The sequence below is a fragment of the Chelonoidis abingdonii genome, chromosome 5, assembly GCF_003597395.2.
Source record: "Chelonoidis abingdonii isolate Lonesome George chromosome 5, CheloAbing_2.0, whole genome shotgun sequence".
Classification (NCBI taxonomy): domain Eukaryota; kingdom Metazoa; phylum Chordata; order Testudines; family Testudinidae; genus Chelonoidis; species Chelonoidis abingdonii.
Genome location: NC_133773.1, coordinates 15,613,170 through 15,635,840, shown reverse-complemented (window position 1 = coordinate 15,635,840; position 22,671 = coordinate 15,613,170). Strand labels below are relative to the sequence as shown.

The 22,671-nt window shown below is 41.9% G+C and overlaps 1 protein-coding gene across 1 annotated transcript in view; it reads right to left on the bottom strand.

Moving 5' to 3' along the window:
* Positions 1-22,671, bottom strand: part of ANXA3 (annexin A3) — a 34,735-nt gene that overhangs the window by 7,485 nt on the left and 4,579 nt on the right. Inside the window, exons 3-9 of the mRNA XM_032778104.2 lie at positions 11,690-11,777; positions 8,479-8,573; positions 7,648-7,761; positions 6,535-6,625; positions 2,595-2,674; positions 1,689-1,745; positions 450-543 (exon numbers count right to left, since the gene is read on the bottom strand). Of these exons, the coding sequence (XP_032633995.1) occupies positions 450-543; positions 1,689-1,745; positions 2,595-2,674; positions 6,535-6,625; positions 7,648-7,761; positions 8,479-8,573; positions 11,690-11,777 (619 nt within the window). The remainder of the gene's footprint in view (positions 1-449; positions 544-1,688; positions 1,746-2,594; positions 2,675-6,534; positions 6,626-7,647; positions 7,762-8,478; positions 8,574-11,689; positions 11,778-22,671) is intronic.

The window sequence follows — 22,671 nt, the reverse complement described above, 5'->3', positions numbered from 1 at the left end:
CATTTCAAGCATGCTGTGCAATCCACACAGTCTTTGGAGACAGGGATAAGTAAAGAGACTTGCTGCCTGGGTTTAAGATCCAACTTTCCATCTCTTCTTCTGCAAAAGTGGGAATGAAAATACCTTAGAGTAAAACTGAACAGGAAGAGCCCACTTCAAAACCTACATACACATTGATATGTGGCACACTCAACATGAACACTTGCATCTTAGACCTATTTCAGTTTGCAGCCTTCCATATGTGAACAGATACAGTACTGTATCTTCACAACCTGAGAGCTAGAAACTCAGGTTTTTATTCTGCAAACCTTTAGAAAAAGCTGATGGACCCAGGGAAGTGATGGTGGGACAGTAACAGTGAGTGGCACCTCAATCCAAATTACACATACAGATGCTTGGCTATAGAACACAAGAAATAGCACAAAATGGTCAAAAAGTTGATTTCATACTTAATTTCAGTTGTGGTATGCTCCTGAGGCACAGAATTTCAGTGAACTTATCTTCATCTGTACCCCACTTCTTCTCCCCAGCATTATAGAGAATCTATTACAAGGAAAGAAAGGACATCACTGTGGCCACTACACTAGACTTCTCAGAAGGAAGAATATTGAGCCGTGCCACTGCAAACTAGTTTCTGCATTTGGAATAAATTTTCTGAGGACAGGATTCTGAACCTGGGCGATGCAATGGACTTCACTGCAGTGCCATGGTGTTGCTGTCATGAGCTGCTGAAACTCAAACCTGGAAAGGTGAACTTGTTCTCTCTCTCTGGAATAGTCATAAAAAGCAGAGCTTGCTTGTCTATTGAGCTACACTGGAACATCTTATACTGTTTAAGACAGACATTAAGAGATTCATGTTTATCAAAATGAGGAGATTTTTCCATGAATACGACAGCATGGAAATATTTGCTTTATGAAAGATGCAATTTATCACAAAGTGAATGTTAGAGTTAATTCCAATACAAGTCAGGACTTTGGAAATATATCTTATTCAGGAATGGGGGTTCCTTGGAGCTTCTCTAGCCATTCATTTCACTCAAGGGCATCAGCGGCTATGGAGTCTTCTTCAGACAGAGGCTTCACTATAGTGGCCAAACTGGGGATGCTGTTTTATAGATACCATCAGCATTACTCACATATCAGCCCCAAGCAGGTTTTGAGCAAGTCATGAGCTGCACTTGTAGTTTGCGTTGGCCCAAGACTGCTGGGCCCATATTCTGCGCCTCACATGGGGGCAACAAGGAGAAAGGGAATCCAAAGTATTACAGTGTTAATGGGAAGTCTGAATGAAATGAAACTCCCCATAGGCCATTTCAAAAAAAAAAAAAAAAAAAAAAAAATTCAACACAAACATGGATTTCTTTGCTCTCACCACAGATAAAATGGCAATACTTACACTTCAGAGGTTACTACAGCAGTTTAACAATACATTGTCGGAAATTGGGAAACTGGGTATTCTAGACCAGTTATAGGAAGGAGATAGGGGGAAAAAGCCACAGGTCCTAATCTCATGGTCTCCTTGCCTGCTCCATTTCAACTTTGGGATGTTCAAAGCTCTGACCTTCTTGGGTATGATTCATCCCTGGAAGATGCTGATTAGCAGCTAATTCTGTATTGCAATAGGGAACAATTTATATCTCCATGCCAAGTACAGCTTGGTTCAGCCATTGGTTTGCTTTGCTGTACCTGTGCATCCTTCTTTGCAAGATGTTCATCCACTTTTACACTTTCATCTCTTCTGCCCTGCAATAAGGAGAAATGAACTTTAAAGCCCATAAAGGTGCAGCATTTGAAAGTCTCCAATACAGTCACCTTCTCCCAGACACCCAAAAATCGTTATTGTAGATTGTGAAAAGTAGCTCTTGCCAGCATCCTTTTACACCCAAAATTTGTCTGATAGTCATTAATAGCATTGTGTGGGGAAGGCGGAGTACAAGCATTTGGGGCCTCCACATGTGGTCTAACGCTAAAGCCACCACTTCTGCTATTTCTCCTCTTTATCTCACCCCCACTCCGAACAAGCCTGGAGTGGTGACTCCCTATCATTATGATCAACAATGCTTGGGTCCAATAGGAGCACGATAAATGAGGAAAGATGCATCTTATGGGAATAGGACAGAGCCTGACCCATCGAACATTGGATTTAGTACTCCTGAATGAAACATGCAACAGCAAAGGCCATAGCCAAGCCATGGCATGAATTGCGCATTGGCTTCAACATGTAACTCCTCAATCCTGATCTGTAACACCTCAATTGCTACAGTACTAAGAGTCCAAGAAGAGGATGCCAGTTATGGTCACTTGTGATAAAACTATGGTGCTGTAACTGGTATAAAAAGACAAGGATAAGATGAGACCAAATCCATCTCAACTGACAAGTCCAGATAGATAGGGACTTGATCTCTAGAGGGGAAATATCAGCACTCTAACTTACCATACCACTCGCTTAAGTTTAAATAAGCAAAGCTAGGTACACCCAGAAGTACTACACCTGTTGTCAGAGGATTCACTATGACTACTGATATTTACCATTTCAAGATCTAAATATCAATTCTGTACAGTAAGGATGCTGACTAAGTTGACGGAACTTACATCTGCCAGAGTTAATAGAGCTTTTCTGAAGTCACCAGAGGTGTCAGAACTGAGGTCATCTCCAAGGCTGCTCTTATATACTAAAGAGAAAATAAAATCAAATTTAATTGAATTCTGTAATTTAAAAAACAAAAAATATCAAAAGTTAAGATTAGCAAAGGCATCTGGATGCCTAGGGAAGATCACTGACCAGTAACTGATCTGTTGTAGCCTTCTCATCCTAGCCTACCCAGCAACAAACTCTGATGTATCAACGTTATGATACTAGGCAAGATCCATCAGTCCACTGACATAGTTGAGCTCCACAATCCAGCCTCTTCTCCTTAGTAGTCATATGCATAGTCATGTCTAGGATTGAAAAATGCAGCCATACCTCCAGAATAGGTGACTGTATCCTGGAAAGCAGTGACTTTGAAAAGGCTTTAGGAGTCATAATGGACAAGTAACTCAACCTGAGCCTCCATTGTGATGCTGTGGCAACAACGGTACAAATTCTTAGATGCATAAACAAGGAAATAGTGAGTTAGAAAGTCATCTCCCCGCCTCCCCCCCCCCCGTAATCTATAGCACTGGTGAGGCCAATACTGAAACAGCACATCCAGTTCTGGTGTCCACATTTTAACAAGAGGACATTGAAACATTGGAGACAGTGCAAAGAAAAGCCTTAAACAAAAAGTGATTTGAGGGCTGAATACAAATGCTGTACACAGTGGGAGACTTAGAGAGCCATCTGTTTAGTTTATCAACATGAAGACAGGTTATTTGATCAGAGTGTAAAAGCACCTTCATGGGAGGAAACACCACTCTTTAATCTAGTGGACAAAGGCATAACAAGAACCAATGGCTGGAAATTACAGCCAGACAAATTCAAATAGGGAGGGGTTTTAACCATTAGAACATACTACTAAGGGAAGTGGTGGATTTCCCCCATCTCTTGATGTCTTCAAATCAAGACAGTACAGTAACTCCTCATTTAATGTTGTAATTACATTTCTGAAAAATGCTACTTTAAGCAAAAGTGATATTAAGCAAATCCAATTTCCCCATAAGAGTTAAAGTGGGGGGGAGGGGAAGGGTAGGTTCAATGGAAATTTTATTCGCCACACAGAGTAAGTTTTCAAACAATTTAATACTATACACAGCTATGATTGTGAAGTTTGGCTGATGAGGTGGAGTCAGAGGGTGGAAGAGGGAGAGGAGGGGTCATGAGCGGTCAGCCTCCACCCCAAACCCCGCTTTGCCTCCTGCATTTATAGTGGTGTTAGCTATATTAAAAGGTGTTTAAGTTATGAGTCACACTCAGGCTTGCTATATGAAAGGGGTCACCAGTACAGACGTTTGAGAACCACTGCTTTAGAATCTGGGAAGGCAGTGGAGAATGCCACTCTGGTTGGTGGACTCAGCTTGTAGATGGAGTGAGGGATTGAGAAGCAGACTGGATCAAGATTTGTGATGACTGGTGTCAGAAGAGGAAAATCTGCTGCTTGGATTCAGAGCCTTGCTAGTGCATGGGTGTGTGCTGTGGACAGGACTGTTACTCATACATTGGACCGAGCAGCCAAAGAACTCACCAGAACATGCTCTGTAAAGACCAAGAGTGCCATTGATATACCCTCATCACCGTAGTATGCAAGAGTCTCAGACCTTTGTGGATTTAATCCTTGCAACACCTCAGGGGAGGAGGGAAGTTTTATCTCCATCTTGGAGAAGGACAAGTTGCTTAATTTAGGTCAAGGTCACAAAGAAAGTGTGCATCTGAGGTAGGAAATGAACCCAGCTCTCATGTATGCCATACTTCTGTCTCTACAGGCTTTTCTGTGCCAGACAAACCACCAGTGACATTTTCATTAAAGGGAACTTTTTTTGCTTTTCATTTGTTTTACCTCCTGCCTTCAGTTTGCAAAGCTTCCTGTGGAAGATTATATAATGCATTACAGAAGGCAACTCAAACTGCTCCTTATATGGTACTTTAACTAGCCTACCACACAAGAAACTATAAGTCTCCTGGGTATGAAACACGGCTGTACCCCACATTAGGTGTATCTGTTCCAAGCATGTGCATCCAGTTTGCTCTTCTAATGTTCAAATCAACCTCACCTGCTATACTGCTAAGCAATTAAACTCCTGGGAAAGGAGCAGAAGTCAGTTACCATGGGGAAAAAAAGCAATAAAAATCTCAGGTTTTCCTGTAACTATGTACACACAGCGATGAAAACCACACGTTCTGGTACCTGAACATTTAAAATGAAAGTTACTGCAGTGCTGCTAGGAGTCTTTGGATAATGTTTCAGCTTGAAATGGACAGTATTTTTTGAATAGCATGACAATTAATTGCTCAGAGAAGGTGTATGGCAAATATAGACTGAAGTTTCTAAGTAAATATTTTTCAATATGTTCTAGAATTAACACCTATGAGACCATTAGGTTACTGGATGCTATGCATGCCAAAGAAACATCTCTTCCATGGAATCACACTGGCTATGCTATGAGCTGGGGGAGGGGCGCGGGTGAGTCCCAATTTGTGTGCACATACATGTTAGCTCAATGAGAACTACTGGGAGTAGAAGTAGTGTTGCTGCAGTGGCACTGGTTTACCTACCCTGAGTACACACCTCTGAGGCTGAGGGAGGTTTATACTTTGCCTTACTGCTGCCCATGCTACTGCAGCGACATGGCTATTTCTGCTCACACTAATGCTCACCGAGCTAGCCTGACGAGCTGTATGCAAGATGGTAATCACACCCCTCGCTCATAACGTAGATGTAGCCATAGTGCAATGCTTTGTAGTCTGTGCTGTGCATCTTTCCAAATCACTAAAAATAATGAACCTGATTTTCTGGTATCCACTAGATACAACTGGAGTGGCAGCCTCAAAGCTGCTGTTTGAAGCTCCCATATCATGGAGCCAGTTCTATGCCAATCCTGATGTAGAAAATACCAGCCTGAGATATACTCCAAGTTACTTTGGATGGTGCTATCCCAAAGGAGCAAGTAAGGTAAATTGGAGTAACAGGAGTACCCTGGCCACATGCCCTCAATATTCCTGTGCTGCAGGAGGGGTGACACAGGAGACAACTATGCTAGTCTTCACTATTGGGACAGAGGTAAAGATTACTCGAGTAGAGCCACTGGCTTTGATGGCACAAATGGGCCAGCAGAGTAGTGCAAAGGGGCCAGAATGCAGTCGAGCATCTGACCCAAAAAAGTTCTCAGAAACCAGCACCCTCGCCCACAGCATCTTAAACTTTATATTAGGTATGTACAAACACATGCTGTTAGGTAAATACACGACTCAGAAGTGCATCACTTGTTAAAAGAATTCTCCATGACTCACATGCCAAGTTTGTTTGCAAAGAGTTTGCGTGGCTGACGCATTTGCCCCTGAAAGCAGAGCTTACAATAAAAAAAGGATGACAAATCTTAAAGTCATTCCTATTAGTTGCTCTTTGTACTGTGCACTTTCCTGTTAGAGTTGTGCATGTAATTATTGTAGAGAACCTAATATGCAAGATATAAAAGGAACACATCATCACATTCCAAATCCCTTACTGGCCAAGCCATGCATCTGAAACTGGAATTTGGCTGCAAGGGTAAAATGTTGCCTTCAGATGCTTGCACATGGCTCTAGTTTCAATAGGAGCAGCCTGCACAGTGTGAATTTAAAGAAAATTTGTTCCCAAATATGGAATTCTGTCCTGTAGGTACTGGAGTGGTACTACCTGCTGAATTACCTCATGGGAGTACATGTGTCTGCTAACAGCATAGTACCCTGAATCTTTTGTAAAAAACTGCAATTATTGCAAAACACTTTTATCTCAAGCTCAACTTCCCAAATGCAAACTAACTTACTTGAAACAATCTATGAAAAGTGACTATTGAGCACTGGATAGGATGCAACCAGGTAATGGTATTAATATACATATGTTTGAGAAAGCATTACCTGTATAGTATGCCTGGGATACCTCTTTCATTTGCTTACTGGTCCTGGAGGCTAGGATTTCTATCAGTGCCTTTTCATTAGTTCCACTACCCTTAAAACAAAAAACCCACACAGTTTATTACAAGGAAAAAAATATGCAGTTTTTAATAGAGGTTGTTTGGGTATTAGTTTCAAGTGACCTTAAGCAAGAATTATAAACATCACACATTGCAAATAAAAACCAACCAGGTAATACCCAAAATACTGTGATTTCATATCAAAATTCAGACAATTCACATTATTTTCTTGCTAAAGTTTGTGAGAAGATTCAATTACTGAAAAGGTATTTGCGCCTATCAAGAGATGGCTCAATAGCTTTACAGTTTCTCAGATCTGCAGATAAGGGAATGAGCCAGTGATAAGACCAGGTTCTGCCAGAATCCACACGCAGCTCTGAGAACGTAGGTTGCTCCTACATGTCAACACATTTGACATTCTAATCTCAGGACTCTTGAGCACAGGGCAGATACGACAAATTAAGTGATGTATTAGTGTCCTGAAATAGAACTAGGCAGTGTAACACCAAACTCAGATCCTTGCTTATGACAAAGCCAGGATTTGAACACAGTTCCAGCTCATAAATTGTGGCATGGTTTTCCCTGCCACCTTATAACTGAAGCACCACAAAAATGTCAAAGCCCACCAATATGCTATCTGAAAAATGGACTAATTTTTCATTACCCTGATATTTTGCATCACACACTAAGGAGTAGAGCTAGATGAACAATTTCACCTTTGTTTTAACAAAATTCCATTTTGACCAAAAAAATTCAGTGAAAATTCAGTTCTGGTCACTTTGTCATTGTTTTTAATGAATTTTTTTAAAATTTGAAAAAAGAAGTAAGTAATTTCACATGTGTGGAACCCTCACTTCCCCACCTCAATATCTCCCTCACTCCCAAAAAGAAGTTTTTAGTATTTTTCCTTTTCCCTACTGAAACTAAATCTTAATTTGGGAAAAAATGTAATGAAAATACTTTTTGCTGAAAATTTCCTTTGAACATTTTTACAATACAATTTACCTTCTTTCAAACTGGCTCTAAATCAAAAGGCAGAATTTGCTTGCAGACTTACTTTCATGGATTTCTTAAGCTGTTTAGCATCGAACACAGCTGGTGGTGTTACAAGCGCAACCATAATACGCTCCAGATTGCCTGAGAGATCACTCTTCAAGTCATCTTTCAGGTCCTAAACAAACAGGGAAGACCCAGGGTGATTAGCTTGCATGTATCACATTATTTCCAGATGAATTGTTGCTACTGGAATAATTCTACCCTGCCTCTCTTCAATCACTTCTACTTTCAGAAGCATTTTGCTCATGGCTGTGTTGCTTTGAGGTTTCCTTCCCAAAAAGCTACTATTATTCAGAAAGCTAATTCCACTCTGAGTAGGCCCCATTCAAAATTAAGGCCAAATTAAGGTCATCCCACTGTATGTCTTAAAAAAAGAGACAAATGTAGATACTGATTCTGAAGAGAAAGTGGAGAAGACAGAGAATCAGATTCTTTTGTTGGTTCAGTAAAATGTAACTGCAGATGCTAGAAAAGGGGCCTTTTAACTCCCAGCCTTCTCATTTGTCATATTTCCAAAAATAAGTGGAAAGAGTTACTTTATTTACAGTGCCTAGTCCACACTGCAACAGTAGCATTGGTTTGGTTCTCTTTGTTTAGCACATGCTTCATGGTGCACTGAAAAGAGTTTGTATAGTTAGTTTTTTTTCTTAAAGCATTCCTTCTGTTCTCAGAGCTGGCTATAAATTCAAATAGAGTTACTAAGATGCATTAATTTCTCATATCCTGTCTCAATCAAGATTGGTTAGGGTTTGTCCATATACAGATTAGTTTTGCATAATAAAGATGCTACAGGATAACATTTTTACTGTCAGCTATCCTCCCCAAGCTGTACCTTTCCTGAAGCTGCCCTGTACTCCTTAGCAATCAGCTGCCGCTGAGCATTTGATTTCTCAGTGAGGATGTCGATGAGTGTTTTCTCATCTGTCCCTGAAAGAAAATAATTTCACTCAGGATTGTTGAACTCCCAGTTTTACGCAATCCAACAAGACTCCTAATGCACTGAAACTAAAACGAGTTATTCAAACTAGTTTTAATTCACTGGGGGTACGTCTACACTACAGGATTATTCTGATTTTACATAAACTGGTTTTATAAACACAGATTGTATAAAGTCAAGTGCACGCAGCCACACTGAGCTCATTAATTTGGCAGTGTGCGTCCATGGTCCGAGGCTAGCGTCGATTTCTGGAGCGTTGCACTGTGGGTAGCTATCCTATAGTTCGGCAGTCTCCCTTGCCCCTTCGAATTCTGGGTTGAGAGGCCAGTGGCTGATGGGGCAAAAATCATTGTCGCGGGTGGTTCTGGGTAAATGTCGTCACTCATTCCTTCCTCCAGGAAAGGAACGACAATCGTTTCGCGCCCTTTTTCCCTGGATTGCCCTGGCAGATGCCATAACACGGCAACCATGGAGCCCGTTCAGCTTTTTTTAACTGTCACCATATGTGTACTGGATGCCACTAACAGAGGCGATACTCCAGCGCTATACAGCAGCATGATAGAGACGGTTATCGGTCATTCTGTACCATCTGCTGCTATCATGGGTGCCCCTTGGTGAGGTCGGCCGGGGGCGCAAAGGCAAAACTGGGAATGACTCCAAGTCAGTTCTTCCTCTATGGTTTCTAAAAATAGTCCTGCCTAGAATATGGGGCAAGTGTATTAGAGAACCAGTGTATCAGAGCACAGCTGCTCCATGTCAGATCCCGCAGAAATGATGAACTACATGCTATTCACAGGGGGTGCCCCTGCAACAACCCCACCCATTGCTTCCCTCTTCCCCCAACCTTCCTGGGCTACCGTGGCAGTGTCCCCCCCATTTGTGTCATGAAGTTATAAAGAATGCAGGAATAAGAAACAGTGACTTGTTAGTGAGATAACGGAGGCAGCCTCTCGCCACTATGAGAGTCCCGGCAGGACATTAGAGACGGTGTGGCGGAGGAGGAGCCCAGGTTCATGCCACCTGCTATACAGTCCAGGCAGGACAGAATCTTTCTTTACACAGGAAAGGGAGGGGGCTGATGAAGCTCAGCCCCCATGCTAGGATGAAGATATTACCAGCCGTTCTGTAATCTACTGGAATCGACCGAGAATTCATTACATTTTCACCAGGTGCCCCAGCCAGCCTCTACCTGAAGGCCAGCCAGGAGCACTCACAGGATGATAATAAGGACAGCTACCAGTACTACTGCACCGTGTCCACTGGCAGGGAGAGAGTGGAGACTGCTCTTCACTGCTGCACTGCATCGTGTCTACCAGCAGCATTCAGTAGCCATAGGGTGGACATTGAAAGAAGTCAAGAAATGATTTCCTTTCCTTTTCTTTCACATGTGTGGGGGAGAGTAAATTGACGAGCTATTCCCTGAACCACGCCGGACATGTGGTTTGACCCTACAGGCACTGGGAGCAGCCAAGAATGCAAATACGTTTCAGAGAGCTGGCTGTGGACGGGGATAGCTGGAGTCCTCAGGTACCCCCTCCCTCCGTCAATTGACGGTCCATCTTCAGTCTCTGGCGTCCCATTCGCTTGTCACACAAGCACTGTGTAGCCTGTAGGATTTTTTTTTTCTTTCCAAACGCGTTGGCAATTTTGTCTTCTGAAAAGACTCTGATAAACATTTTGTTCCCATACAGCGATCAGATCCAGATATCTCCCATACGGTCATAGTGGAGCTCTTTTTTTGGGATTTGGGACTGCGATCGCCACCCGGCTTTAGAGCTCCTGCTGGGCAAACAGGAAATGAAAATCAAAATTTCGCTGGCTTTTCCTGTTTACCTGGCCACTGCATCCAGATTCAGATTGCTGTCCAGAGCGGTCACATGGGTGCACTGGGATAACGCCCGGGGCAATCCTAATACCATTGATTTGCAGCCACACTAACCCTAATCCAATATGGTAATACCGATTTTAGCGCTACTCCTCTCGTCAGGGAGGAGTACAGAAACCGATTTAAAGAGCTCTTTATATCGCTATAAAGGGCCTCGTGGTGTGGACGGGTACAGCATTAAATCGGTTTAACGCTGCTAAAAATCGGTTTAAATGCATAGTGTAGGCCAAGCCTGGGAAACAAAGCATATTATTCACTTTTGTACTTCAGCAAGAAGGCATTTTAGCTGTCCTGGCTGATTTGTCAAATTGTTCTGAAGCTATCTCCATCATGAACACTTGCTGAAAGCAAACAGAAAATAAGAATGGTAAAGATACCTTCAAATGGAGATGAGACTTAGGCAGATATTATCTCAATGTCAGGGGGCTGTAGCAGTACCCCCTTGTCAAAAATGTGACCTTGCCCAATCATCATAGTTACTGATTGCATGGAGGCATTACACCTTGAATACTGTGTGCAGCTCTGGCCACCCCATCTCAAAAAGATATTAGAATTGGAAAAGGTACAGAGAAGAGCAGCAAAACATGATTAAGGGTATGAACAGCTTCTGTATGAGGAGAGAGATTAAAGAGACGGGGAAAAGACTTCTCATGTGGGAAAAGATGACTAAGAGGGGATGATAGACATCTACAGGGCTGCCCAGAGGATTCAGGGGGCCTGGGGTCTTTGGCAGCAGCAGAGGGCATTCACCCAATGAAATTAATATTCAGCATGTTTAAAACAACCAGAATGAAATATTTCAGTCAACCTGTGGAACTCATTGCCTGGGGATACTGTGAAGGCTAACAGTATAACAGGGTTCAAAAAAAGAATTAGGTTAAGTTCATGGAGGATAGGTCCATTAATGACTACTAGCTAAGATGGTCAGGGATGCAATCCCATGATCTGGGTGTCCCTAGCCTCTGGCATTCAGAGGCTGGGAGTGGATGACAGAGGATGTATCACTTGATGATCACCTGTTCTGTTTGTTCCCTCTCAAGCACCTAGCATTGGCCACTGTCACAAGACAGGATACTGGGCTAGACGAACCATTGGTCTGACCCAGCATAGCTGTTTTTATGGCACACAGAATTCCAGCATTTTTGTGCTAAGCCCGATACATAGAATACCATATCTTTGTTTCTGTAATGATATAGGAGTGAAACTTAGATGCACATTTACCAATTCCTCTGATCGCCTTCCGAACAGTTTCAGCATCCTTGGAAGAATTAAATCCTGTGTAATCTCGAATGGTTCCTCTGGTTCCAACCTAGAGATCAACACATTTTGAGATCTAACAGAAACAAAAATCCCCAGAGAGTTTTAGGTTCAAAGTTTGACAAACTGTTTCCATCTGCTTCATATTTTTACCAGGGCAACAAACTGGTGTTTAAAATTTAATTGAGCTCAGGGCTGGGAGTGTAGATTTCCCACATTTTAATCACAGCTCAGATATCAACTCACTGGCCTTACGCACCTTGCCTCAGTTTCCCCCCTTCCATAAAAGGAGGATAGCTCCATAGGTCCCTAGTTCAAAAAGCATAGCACAAGCTGCAGCAGCTCAGAGAGCCCAGATGCAGTAGCTAGGGACTGTAATATCTCTCATCCTCTGGGGATATGATAATACATACTCTCCAGTGGATTACAGGTGCACAATGATTGATTAAGCCATGTTGACATTTGTTTTTTCAAACTTATTTCTGTAGCAAAACATTCATTTTTGGGATATTCACCAGGAAGGTTGGTGCCAATATATCCCCTGTTCACAGGCTTTTTGAAGTATTCAATCTCGATTAGTGATGGGGAGATGTGTCTTCCCCCTTCCCCCGGTTTTTTTTAAATGAGAGAGAAAATGTCATGCCAGGATAACCCTTTTTGTATTAAATTGAAGGAAAATTCTAGCTCTGGCATGGACACAAGGGAATGGCAAATGCACAGGCTTGAAATTCTAAATATTGAAATAGCTTTCAGTGGGGCCTCTGAAATTTATATTCTAGTCATACCCAAACAAAAATAATTGGATTACAGCAATGCAAGTTACCTTAATCTCAAGCATAACGGCACTGCTTTTCCTGTAAACACCAATGTGCCTGAGGGAAGATTTTTTTAAAGCAAGCAAACTAGGTCTGGGTGGTAACAGGGAAAGTAATTGGGTATACAGTGTTGCTGAATACAATTTATGGTTGAACACTCTAAATTAGATCTGGACACCAGCTACATTTAAAAAAAAACAGACTTTTGATCAAAGATCTTCTACACTGTCAGAGAAAGGTACAAACACTGCTTTATCTAAATATAATCCTCTTTCCCCGCTACACACAAGCTGTACAGGTTATTAGCAGCAAAAATGTATCTGAAGTAAAAGGGTTATTGACTCATTGGTGGGTGGTGCATTAGGGCAGTGGGTTAGTGGTTCACATGAAAGTGACCTAAATTCAACTGCTGGGGGATAAAAGGAAAAGCACGTTTTATACTTGCATCTTAGCTGGGATAGCTAAAATTTTTCAAAGTGGAACCTGATTTTGGATGTATCAATTTCATGTTAATTTTTTTTTTGATGGGGACCAACTTGAACCATCTTAGGCTTGATCTTCTGAAGTGATGAGCAACCACACCTCCAGCTGAACTCTATGGAGCTGCATGTAGTTCATCAAATGAGATTCAGGCCCTTGGTGTATCAAACTGGGCACCCCAAAAATGGCACCACTGTAATCGATAGCAATGTTCAAAGATTTCTTTGCATGTGTACACATCACACCACAGTATGGTTAGCAGTAACTCCTCAAGAGAAGTCCAGGATGGAAACAGATGGGGTTGCACAGGTCAGGACTCAAGTGAATCCACAGGTGTTGAAAAAGCTTTACACCCCCCTTCCCTTCTCATACTCTCACCCAATGCCTTAGCACAAACCTTTATATTAAAATAATTCAGTTAATAGTTTGGTTTAAGCCTCAACTCTGACCTGCTTTAAAGTTACTGAAACCTGATACAAAGGACTCTATACATGTTAGTGATCTTAAAAAGTTAGTCACTGGCTGCAGAAAGATTAAAACTACATATCGCAGAGAGACACACGACGCTCAGTTTCTTTTGCAGCAGCAGTTAGTTATCTCCAAGGCTACACAGACAGTGTTACAGCTTTGAGAAACTGCACCTGTGTTTCCTGCCCCCATCATGGTCCAGCAAGGATGCCTGCTTGACATTTCTGGTTCATCAGCCCTCACCTTTCTTGGTGAGACACCTGTGTCTCTTCCTCCTGATCAGGGTTTCTGGAGGCAAGGAATTGTGCAGCCTGCCCTGTGTTCTCTAACACAGACTGCCTACATAGGTCTGCATCTGTGCTTTACAGCCACTGATGACAATGCAAACAGCCTAATTGCCCACAGTTACAAGTTACCACACAGCCCTTTCTCTGCAAACAGATTTATTCTTAAGGCGAAAGCATTACAGAGAACAAATTAAACAAGTGCTCTGGTAGATGATCACTCCTTCAAAACAATCAAATTCATAACTGCCTTAGGTCTCAACAAGCACACTTATGCATAAGCTAACCTTTCCTTTATACACTTGGTCTTTGATCTTCAGAGACCCCGTATCAGTCAGACTGACTCTCCCCTCAGGGAGGGAATCAGAAGGTGGGACTTTGCATTCATCTCCCCCCTGCCCCCCCATGTATTTCTTCAGAAACCCACAACTTTGTCTCAAGAGTTCCTTCTTCTGTGGCACATTGTTTGGAATAGTCTTCTGAAGCTCATAACACTTTCCAGAGTTTACACTGGGCACATCTCCCTCCTAGAGATGTCATACATTCTCACAATGCCCCTCTACCCCAACATAACGCAACCTGATAATACGCATTTGGATATAATGCAGTAAAGCAGTGCTCCAGGGAGGCGGGGCTGCATGCTCCAGTGGATCAAAGCAAGTTCAATATAACGTGGTTTCACCTATAATGCGGTAACATTTTTTGGCTCCTAAAGACAGGATTATATCGGGATAGACGTGTACATTAACTTAACTTTGGAATCCACTGGATTTTAAATGCAATTTAAACTTAAATCAATAAGATCTTGCAAAGATTGTCACAGACTTCTCATGTCAGTTAGGAGGTAAATGAAAAGTGCTACACTGCCAGTTTTAAGTTCCATTAGTAACATAAACCAAAATATATTTACTAACTGAATGTTACAAACTCCAAGAAAAATTTTATTTTCAAGCTTTCAGGTGGGCATTGGAAATGACAAGTAAAAATGCCACAAGATGCCGCTCCGTGAAGTTTTCACTCTGTTTTTACAGTGTATGTTGTTTATGTATGGAGACAATTTTACTCACCTTCAAATCATCTCCTCTCCCTAGATTGACACTGACCTGATTTCCACCCCCCCTCACACTAATAAAGGCTCCATTGAGTTTATGAACAGTTTGACTTTAATTTCCTGAGTGTTTAACATTGTTTTCATAGACACTTGATTGTCTTTACTAAGTGAACGGAATAAAACGATCACCCTGTATTAGGAAACTTTGCAAGCTGAACACTTTAAAGTTTGCTTTTTTTGCCCCAAGTAGTAACACATTTTGGGGAGTTATGATTAACCAAGTGCTGCTACACTTAAAGGATTGCTGTATAGAATTACAGAATTAACACACTTTAACTTTAGTTTAGATACAGATCTGAAGGTGAAACTTCCTCAGATTTAAATGTTATAGCAGTAAGCTTCCCCATGTAGGCTGTTTGAAAAGTCCTGGAGTATTGTTTAATACCAGGATATGTCGCAACATTATTACGCAACTCTGGCCTTCTCCACACCTTCTTCCCACAAAAGCTGATAGCACTCCTTGGTGAACACATGTCAAACAAATAAGTTATTCCTCAAGTACTAATGTACATCTTGTGAATTATTGCCTGCTTACAACAATACTGTCCACTGTGGCTACCTTAATGAAACACATTAACAGGAAAGATGTACTTTGAAAGAGTAGTGGTAAGATTTTGTAGTTCTAAATATTCAGTCTCAGACTGACACAGAATAACCTCTGCGTCCCAATACGACACTCCTCACTGTTTTATAGCTCAATAAGGGATAATCTGAACATGATCTTCCTTCCTATAATGTCCAATAAGGCAGCACACAGAACTCCAATGGTTAACATTTAACTGTAGAGTCTCAGTTATTATTAATTAGTATTAACAAGATTGAAGTTAACATTAATGACTCAGATCACTTTTTTTAGAAGCAACATGACAAGTAGGGTAATTTACTACGTACTTAGCACCCAAACATATTTAGGGTATGCAATGAGAAATGTATTACTCTTACAGCTCTGGAAACCCGAATCTTCTCTTTAGCCACAGACTATGCAAAATCCTGGCAGGAGCAGTGCCAGCTTCCTGGCACTGCTACAACAGTTTTCCTCAACCCTGTCCCTGACCCAAAAGGGCACTTGGTTGGAGACAGAGCTCAGCCTCCATGTCCACTCTATCCTAAGGGGTCTCTGCTGAGATTGTCAAGCATTGTGCACTTCCACTGGCAACGAGCCTGACATTAGGCAGATCTTTTAACTAACTAAACCTGGTAAACGACAACATTATCTGATCAATATTTGCAGAAAAGGGCAGCAAAATACTGTTTGATAGGGGACTTTGGTAACCTAGTCCATGAAACACTTTGATTTAAGTTTTAAAGAACTTAAGATTTCTCAGGTGCTTGTACCTAAGCGACTCATCCTTCAAGGGAAGAGCAGACTGGCTCCAGGGATAGAGGCTTGACACTGTCACTTGGCTGACCTGACTGCTAAAGAGTGGCTAATGTTTTGGAGCAGAGGAACCTCAGACAAAGTGAAAAGCTTTGATCTAACTTTGGGAAAAAAATTGATTAACTCCTAGCAGGAGGAAACTAAGATGTTGCTCTCCTCTCTGATTCCCTTTCTGTTCAGTCTTCCCCCTGCCCCACTCTAGCTATATGGGGGAGGAGAATGGTGTGCAGCAGAGGGTGATTCAGTAAAATTGAAATCCAAATATTAACTAGCAGTCAGTTTAAAAATAGAAAAATATTGCTAAGAAGTGACAGATTCAGCAGAGTTAAACTGAATGGGAGATAAAAGTAAGCATCCGAAACCCATTGTAGACAGTAGGCACAAAGGGCCAAATTCTCTCCCATGTACGCTCACTGGTCAATGAATTTGGCCCAACACGTACACACTGATACACTAAGCAGGGAAACAGACATTTGTCTTTCATCTCCATTTCTGCCAGCATGTGTATGCTTTAAAGAAAGCATGGCCTTGTATACGAAGACGACACTGGACTGGGATTCAGAAGGTCTGTTTTTAAATTTCTATCTGACACAAACTTCTTGTGATGACTTGGCCAAGTCACTTAGCTGCTCTGTGCTTCAACTCCCTACATCTATAAAAATGGCAATACCAACAGTTTCTCCCCCACTTTTTGATGCTCTCACAATTGGCATGGAAGCTGGCAGCTTTCCTCACCAGCCAGACAATTTGTTCAGACACACCCAGATTAGTCTTCAGCCCTTACCTCCAGGCTCCATTTGTTGTCCAAACAACCACACAGAACTTCCAGTGGGGGGCTCTCTACCCAGCCACAACTCCCAAGGCTTCCTACCTGGAGTTTCTTTTCTCCAGGGTCTATTGCAGGAGACTGTCCCTTCCTGTAGTGCAGCTCCAGCTCCATACACACTTTATAGGCAACACTATCCTCTTCCCAGCTGTATCCAATTACAGAACATAATTGAACTGGCTATTTAGACTGTGAGCTCTGTGCCTGGGACTTTGTACAGAGCCTAGCAGAACGGGCCCCTGGTCTCAGCTGCAGTCCATAGGCACTGTTGTAATGCAACTAATAAATGAACTAGAAAAGCTAATGGCTGTCTGCTGAAAGATCACTAGATTAAGGATATTTCAGTTCCTCCCACTGAAGGGTTCCTGTTACGCAGTGCTAGTGAACAACCTTGGGAAGAAACTGGCCAAGAATTGAAAAATGCACAGATCAGCTACACAAGACAGGAAATCCATAACCAGAATCCTATTTAATTTTCTTGGCCTGCTTGTATTCAAGTTATTTAAATGGGAAAACAGGAATGTCTTCTTGTGGGTGTGGAAGGAAAAAAGCAAACTGGCTATGACCTCAGTCTTTCAGGAATGTTGACTTAGTTACATCATTTAAAAGATGTGCATTGTCCTGATCCTGAACTCCTACTGTTCTGGACATGTTTGGGCTCAAAGCATTGACAGAAAAACAGTAAGTATATATGGCTTGCACATGCCTGAGATTGGTCCCACTGACACTGCATTGTACAGTATACCATTATACTGGCAAACAGTTAGCAGAGACTTGGTCTTTGGTATATTTTTAGCACACATCCACTTTATTCAGATAACCCTCTGCTTGTCTTAGGAAGCATAGTTGAATGCAAGCAGAAACTAACTCAAAGGGAGTAACCAAAAAGGTGTGATCTTGCATCCCATACCCAGGCAAAACTTTTGGCTTCAGTGGGACTTTTCCCTTGCATGCCGACTGCAGTGCTGAGCCAAGTTTCTCTTCCTCATCCCTTCCTCTCCCTCAAACAAACCCAACAAGAAAGCCATCTGCCTACAAGCAGATTAAGCATCCCAAAAAAATCAGATTTTGGCTAGGAATACTTACAATATGATAAAACTAGGGGGCAGGATTTTAAAAAGCATTTAAGTGAGTTAGGAGCACAAGTCCCACTGCAGGTGAATGGGACTTGTACTCCTAACTCACTTAGGGTACATCTTCAGTGCAATCAGGTGTGATTTCAGCATGTGTAGACATACCTGAGCTAGCTTAAATCTCTCACTAGTTCAGGTTTAAACAGAAGTGAAGCCATAGCTGTGCCAGCTGTTGCTCAAATACATGCCTGCCAGAGATGTGACTAGCTCATGTTGCTACTGGTAGCCTCTTACTACAGCGTGGATGTTCCTTTAAATGCTTTTTTAGTATCTCCTCTACAGAGTCAATGATACTCATGGGAAAAACCACCAATTAAAACCCGTTCAAAAAAGTTGCTGAGTTACATTAAAAGGTAAGGGGTGTAGGATCGAAGATTTCACTAATTTTTTAGAAAGTGAATGTTTACCAGTATACTATGATGTAAACAAAAACAGTGATAAAATAAATGAAGTTTGTTTTGTGATTCCATACCCTATTTTTTAAAATTGTTTGCTCACTTACCTGGTAATGTGTCTCCTAGTTGTGTGTGAATTAGTAGAAATCTACTCCAGAGCGCCAGTACATAGACTGCTGCACCGACATGGAGTCACTGACTTCTGCGGGGTTCTGGGTGGGTGCAATGGTACCCTCGTGCTATCAATTGCAGGGAGAGCGCCTAATCATCCAGAATAGACGTCCAGACTAGGAGGCGGCACAGAGTGCAGTGCTTCTAACAGTGAGAAGTTCAGGTTGAATTGGTCACTGAATTTCAAGAGTTCAAGTAATTTTGGTAGCAAAATTACTTGAGTTTTGCATCTTTCACTAGTTTATCCAGGCAAAAAAATTTCCAGACATTGTTTATTTCCAAAGTTTAATCATATAAGCTACTGCTGTAGGCTATAAATGCGTCAGTCCAGCCTGCTACAGTAATAAACCTGGAAAAAATCAAAATCATCTCACTTTCACCATTTTGAGAGCAGGTGGGAAAGTTGCTCTACAATCTGCTCCTATCTTTACAGCCTTGATAGTTATATGGTCAGTTTGCATGGCTGGCTAAGACATCCAGAGCTGGAAAACTGTCCATAATTGTCCTTTATTGGGATTCTTGCATCTTCACCTAACACACTAAACAGACTCAGGAGTGGTCTACACTGGTCTATTTACATTGTCACTCATGGGATATGAAAAATCCACACCCCATGAGTGACAAAGTTGCACCAACCTAACGACCTGTTTAGAGCACGCTGTGTTGACAGAAGAGCTTCTCCCAGTGGAATAGTTACAGTACTGCCTCTCGGGGAGGTAGTAACTATGTTGATGGGAGAACTCTAGCTGGTTGGCGTAGGCGTGACTTCATTTAAGTGCTCCAGCTGTGCCAATGCAGCATTTTAAGTGTAGACCTTCCCTCAGAGACAGTACACTTGACTCCAGGCTGACCCAGTATGGCAATTCCTGCGTTCAAGTTTCATAAGCGTCTGATGTTACACAAATCTTTTAATAAAGAGAAAGATAAGTTGAAAAATTGTAGCTAAGTATGGAATCTACAATCTGTTTTTTCCAGCAACTGTGTGTGTGGGGTGCATATGGTAAACCAGACTCGCTAACCACTAGGATTACAAGGCAGGAGTGTGAATGGGACAGATGAAGCCACACCTTGTAAAGTGACTATTTTACAAGTAACTGACTGCCTCAAGTAGTATTTCCTCACAGTTGAAGATTTGCCAAAGTTCTGATGCAGCAAAACTGAATTCGTGGGGTATTGCAAAAATGGTCAGGGTAAAACAAAATAGTTTTGAAACACTGAATTGGCACTACAGGCTAATATATGTTAACTGAAGAGATCTGAGAGTACTTCACATTCGACAGTGTTGGCTCTTATCAGGAAAAATACTAGGCTCAAAGTATGACAGAAACATTAGAGAATGATTCTAGAACCTGTCCTTCTCCAGCCAGAAACACCCAGCCCACCACACACATGCATTAATGAATGCATAACATAAGCCAGATCTCAAATATTCATACCTGAGATGAAATCACTTGAGGCCTCATGCTTTCCTTGCACAGTAAATACTCTACCACACTCTAAATCAAACATTAATCCTTTACATCTTAAAACCTTCCACTCCACTGTAGTGCATATGAAATAAGGGGGAAAGGTTGTGGAGTCACATCATAGGTGCATTTAACTTGTGATTTTAACTATTCATGCTCAGCAAAACAAAATAAGGAAAACAATTTAAATACTGTACCTGTAGTGCAGGCAATTCTGCCCATCATTCCACTCAATGAGCATTTGACTATATGCAATTTTCACCTTACGTGCTGACTTCAGAACCTAACCCCCGTGTAAGATGGCGACTCCCCTGTATTCTCTTCATTCAGAGGTTACATTTGTTATTTAGAAGGCCTCCATCTCAGTCAAGGACATTTGAAATGCAAATCAGCAACATTGTGATTTTTAGCTGTGACAAACACATTCATGTTGCAAGAACCTGCTGTTGAAAGAAAGCAACAGCAACTCTGCACTCTGTGCAAAGTGGAGGCTCAGAGGCCGGCTAGCAACGAATCCCAGAGAAGGGCAGTTCCTGATTTAAGCCAAGGAGGCCTGCTGAGCAGAGCTGAGAAAGGAGAACAGACCTGGCTGCAGCAGTGTTAAGAACTGGTGAGAGACAGAATAGAAAGTAGCTGAAAGTCACTGGGTTTAGGGAGTTAAGCAAGGAGGAGCTTTGAACCCAATCTGGCCTAGACACATCTAAGGCATCTAGCAGTCTCTTTGAGATCTCATTTACTATCCCAACTGGAATAAGAAGTCACAACAGTTAGCAGCCCTTTTCCAAAATAATATGCTTTCACTCCACTTTCCAGTTAACAGGATGAAGTCCAATGAGCTTCATTCAACCCATTTTGAACTGTGGGGAAAGCAGTCAGGGGTCCTAGAAGAACCAGGATTCTGTAAGATTTTGTTTTTAAATGCCTTCCCCACACCACACAACCCCTGGGGATAAATGGTCAGAGGAGAAGTCCAGGGCAAGCACCACCAGTAACGGGTGCTGTCTCCAAGATCAAAACCACTTTCACAGAAACCTCCACTGCTGAATTGCAACAGACTTGAATAGCTCCATCTCATTCCCTTCCATGCATTCCAAGCTGCATTCTGAGTCACTGCACACCTGTGACTAGTTTATTAGGTCTGACACTCTCCCTTCTGGGAGCTTTCTTCCTCAAAAGAAAATTTGAATATTTAATGGTGCCAGACTGATTTCCCTAGAGTCTGATGACCTCTATTTATCCACAGAAAGGTACTGCATGCACAACAGTAATATGAGCTTCCCTACCAATGCACTGCTAACTTGCCTCAACCCTGTCTTGAGGCGATCACATCTATAGGCAAGGAAATGAATCTATTCTCTCACCCATTCAACCTAAAGCCCACTCTCGGCAGCTGAAGCCCCTCAGCATCCCTTATCCCACCAATCCTTTCCTGGCAACTCCATCTCCTTTCATTCCTTGACACATGAAGTTGTCTAGATACTCAAGAAATCATTCAATGCAATGCTTAGACACTACCTTACTACAGATGTAAATACAATGGTCATAAAACTTCTCATATTCAAAAGTTTAAAAAGAACCTGACTATTATTTGTAGGATAAATGGCCATCAGAAATGCAGCAGGATGCAATACTTCATATGCTACAGGGAGAATTGATCCATATGCTGGGTTATGGGAAGAACAAATGATCAGCCTGAAAACAGAAGGACCGAGGATTTGGCTTAGTTTCATGAGAGAAAGGACTATGCGGGAGGGAGGGTGGGGAAAAGGGTCAGACAAGAAAGAAGAAGATCAAGACAGACATGAAGTCAGTTAGGTATAGAGGAATGGGAAGGTTGCATCAGATGACAAAGGTAAAACAATTGAAGTCAATTTTTACTCCACAAACAAAATATCATCATTTTAACAATCTTTGGCCTCTGAGTGCTAATGAGGCTTACACGTGCCATGTGAATACCTAGGTTGGAACTGGACTGTGCACAAACTGCCATCAAATAAACTACATTTCATCACTAGCAACAAGACAGTTTGGATCTGGACTCTCCCAAAGCTCAAGTTGTTTGAATCTGGATTTTGCTTTGGACCCTCTCTCTAATGCTCTAGTCTAGTTATGCAATAGTGAGCTAGCAGTGAATGGTTATGAGATATTAAGTCCTCTACAGAGCTGAAGTATCTCAAAGACAGGCAATGCTACCCCATGACCCCTGTAGGCAGGTTCATCAAATTACATAAAGCTTTAGGAAGAGTTTGCTTGGAATAGCAAAAAAATCATATTTTTATGAAGAGCCTATAAAGACAAAAAAGTGGTAAAATTTCAGAGAAGGAATTTTCAAAGTTGATTCATACCCAGAGTCTGAAGAGCTCCAGAAAAAGATCCTGCTCTTTTGGTGCAGGAAGCATTTTGTATAGCTACCCCTAAT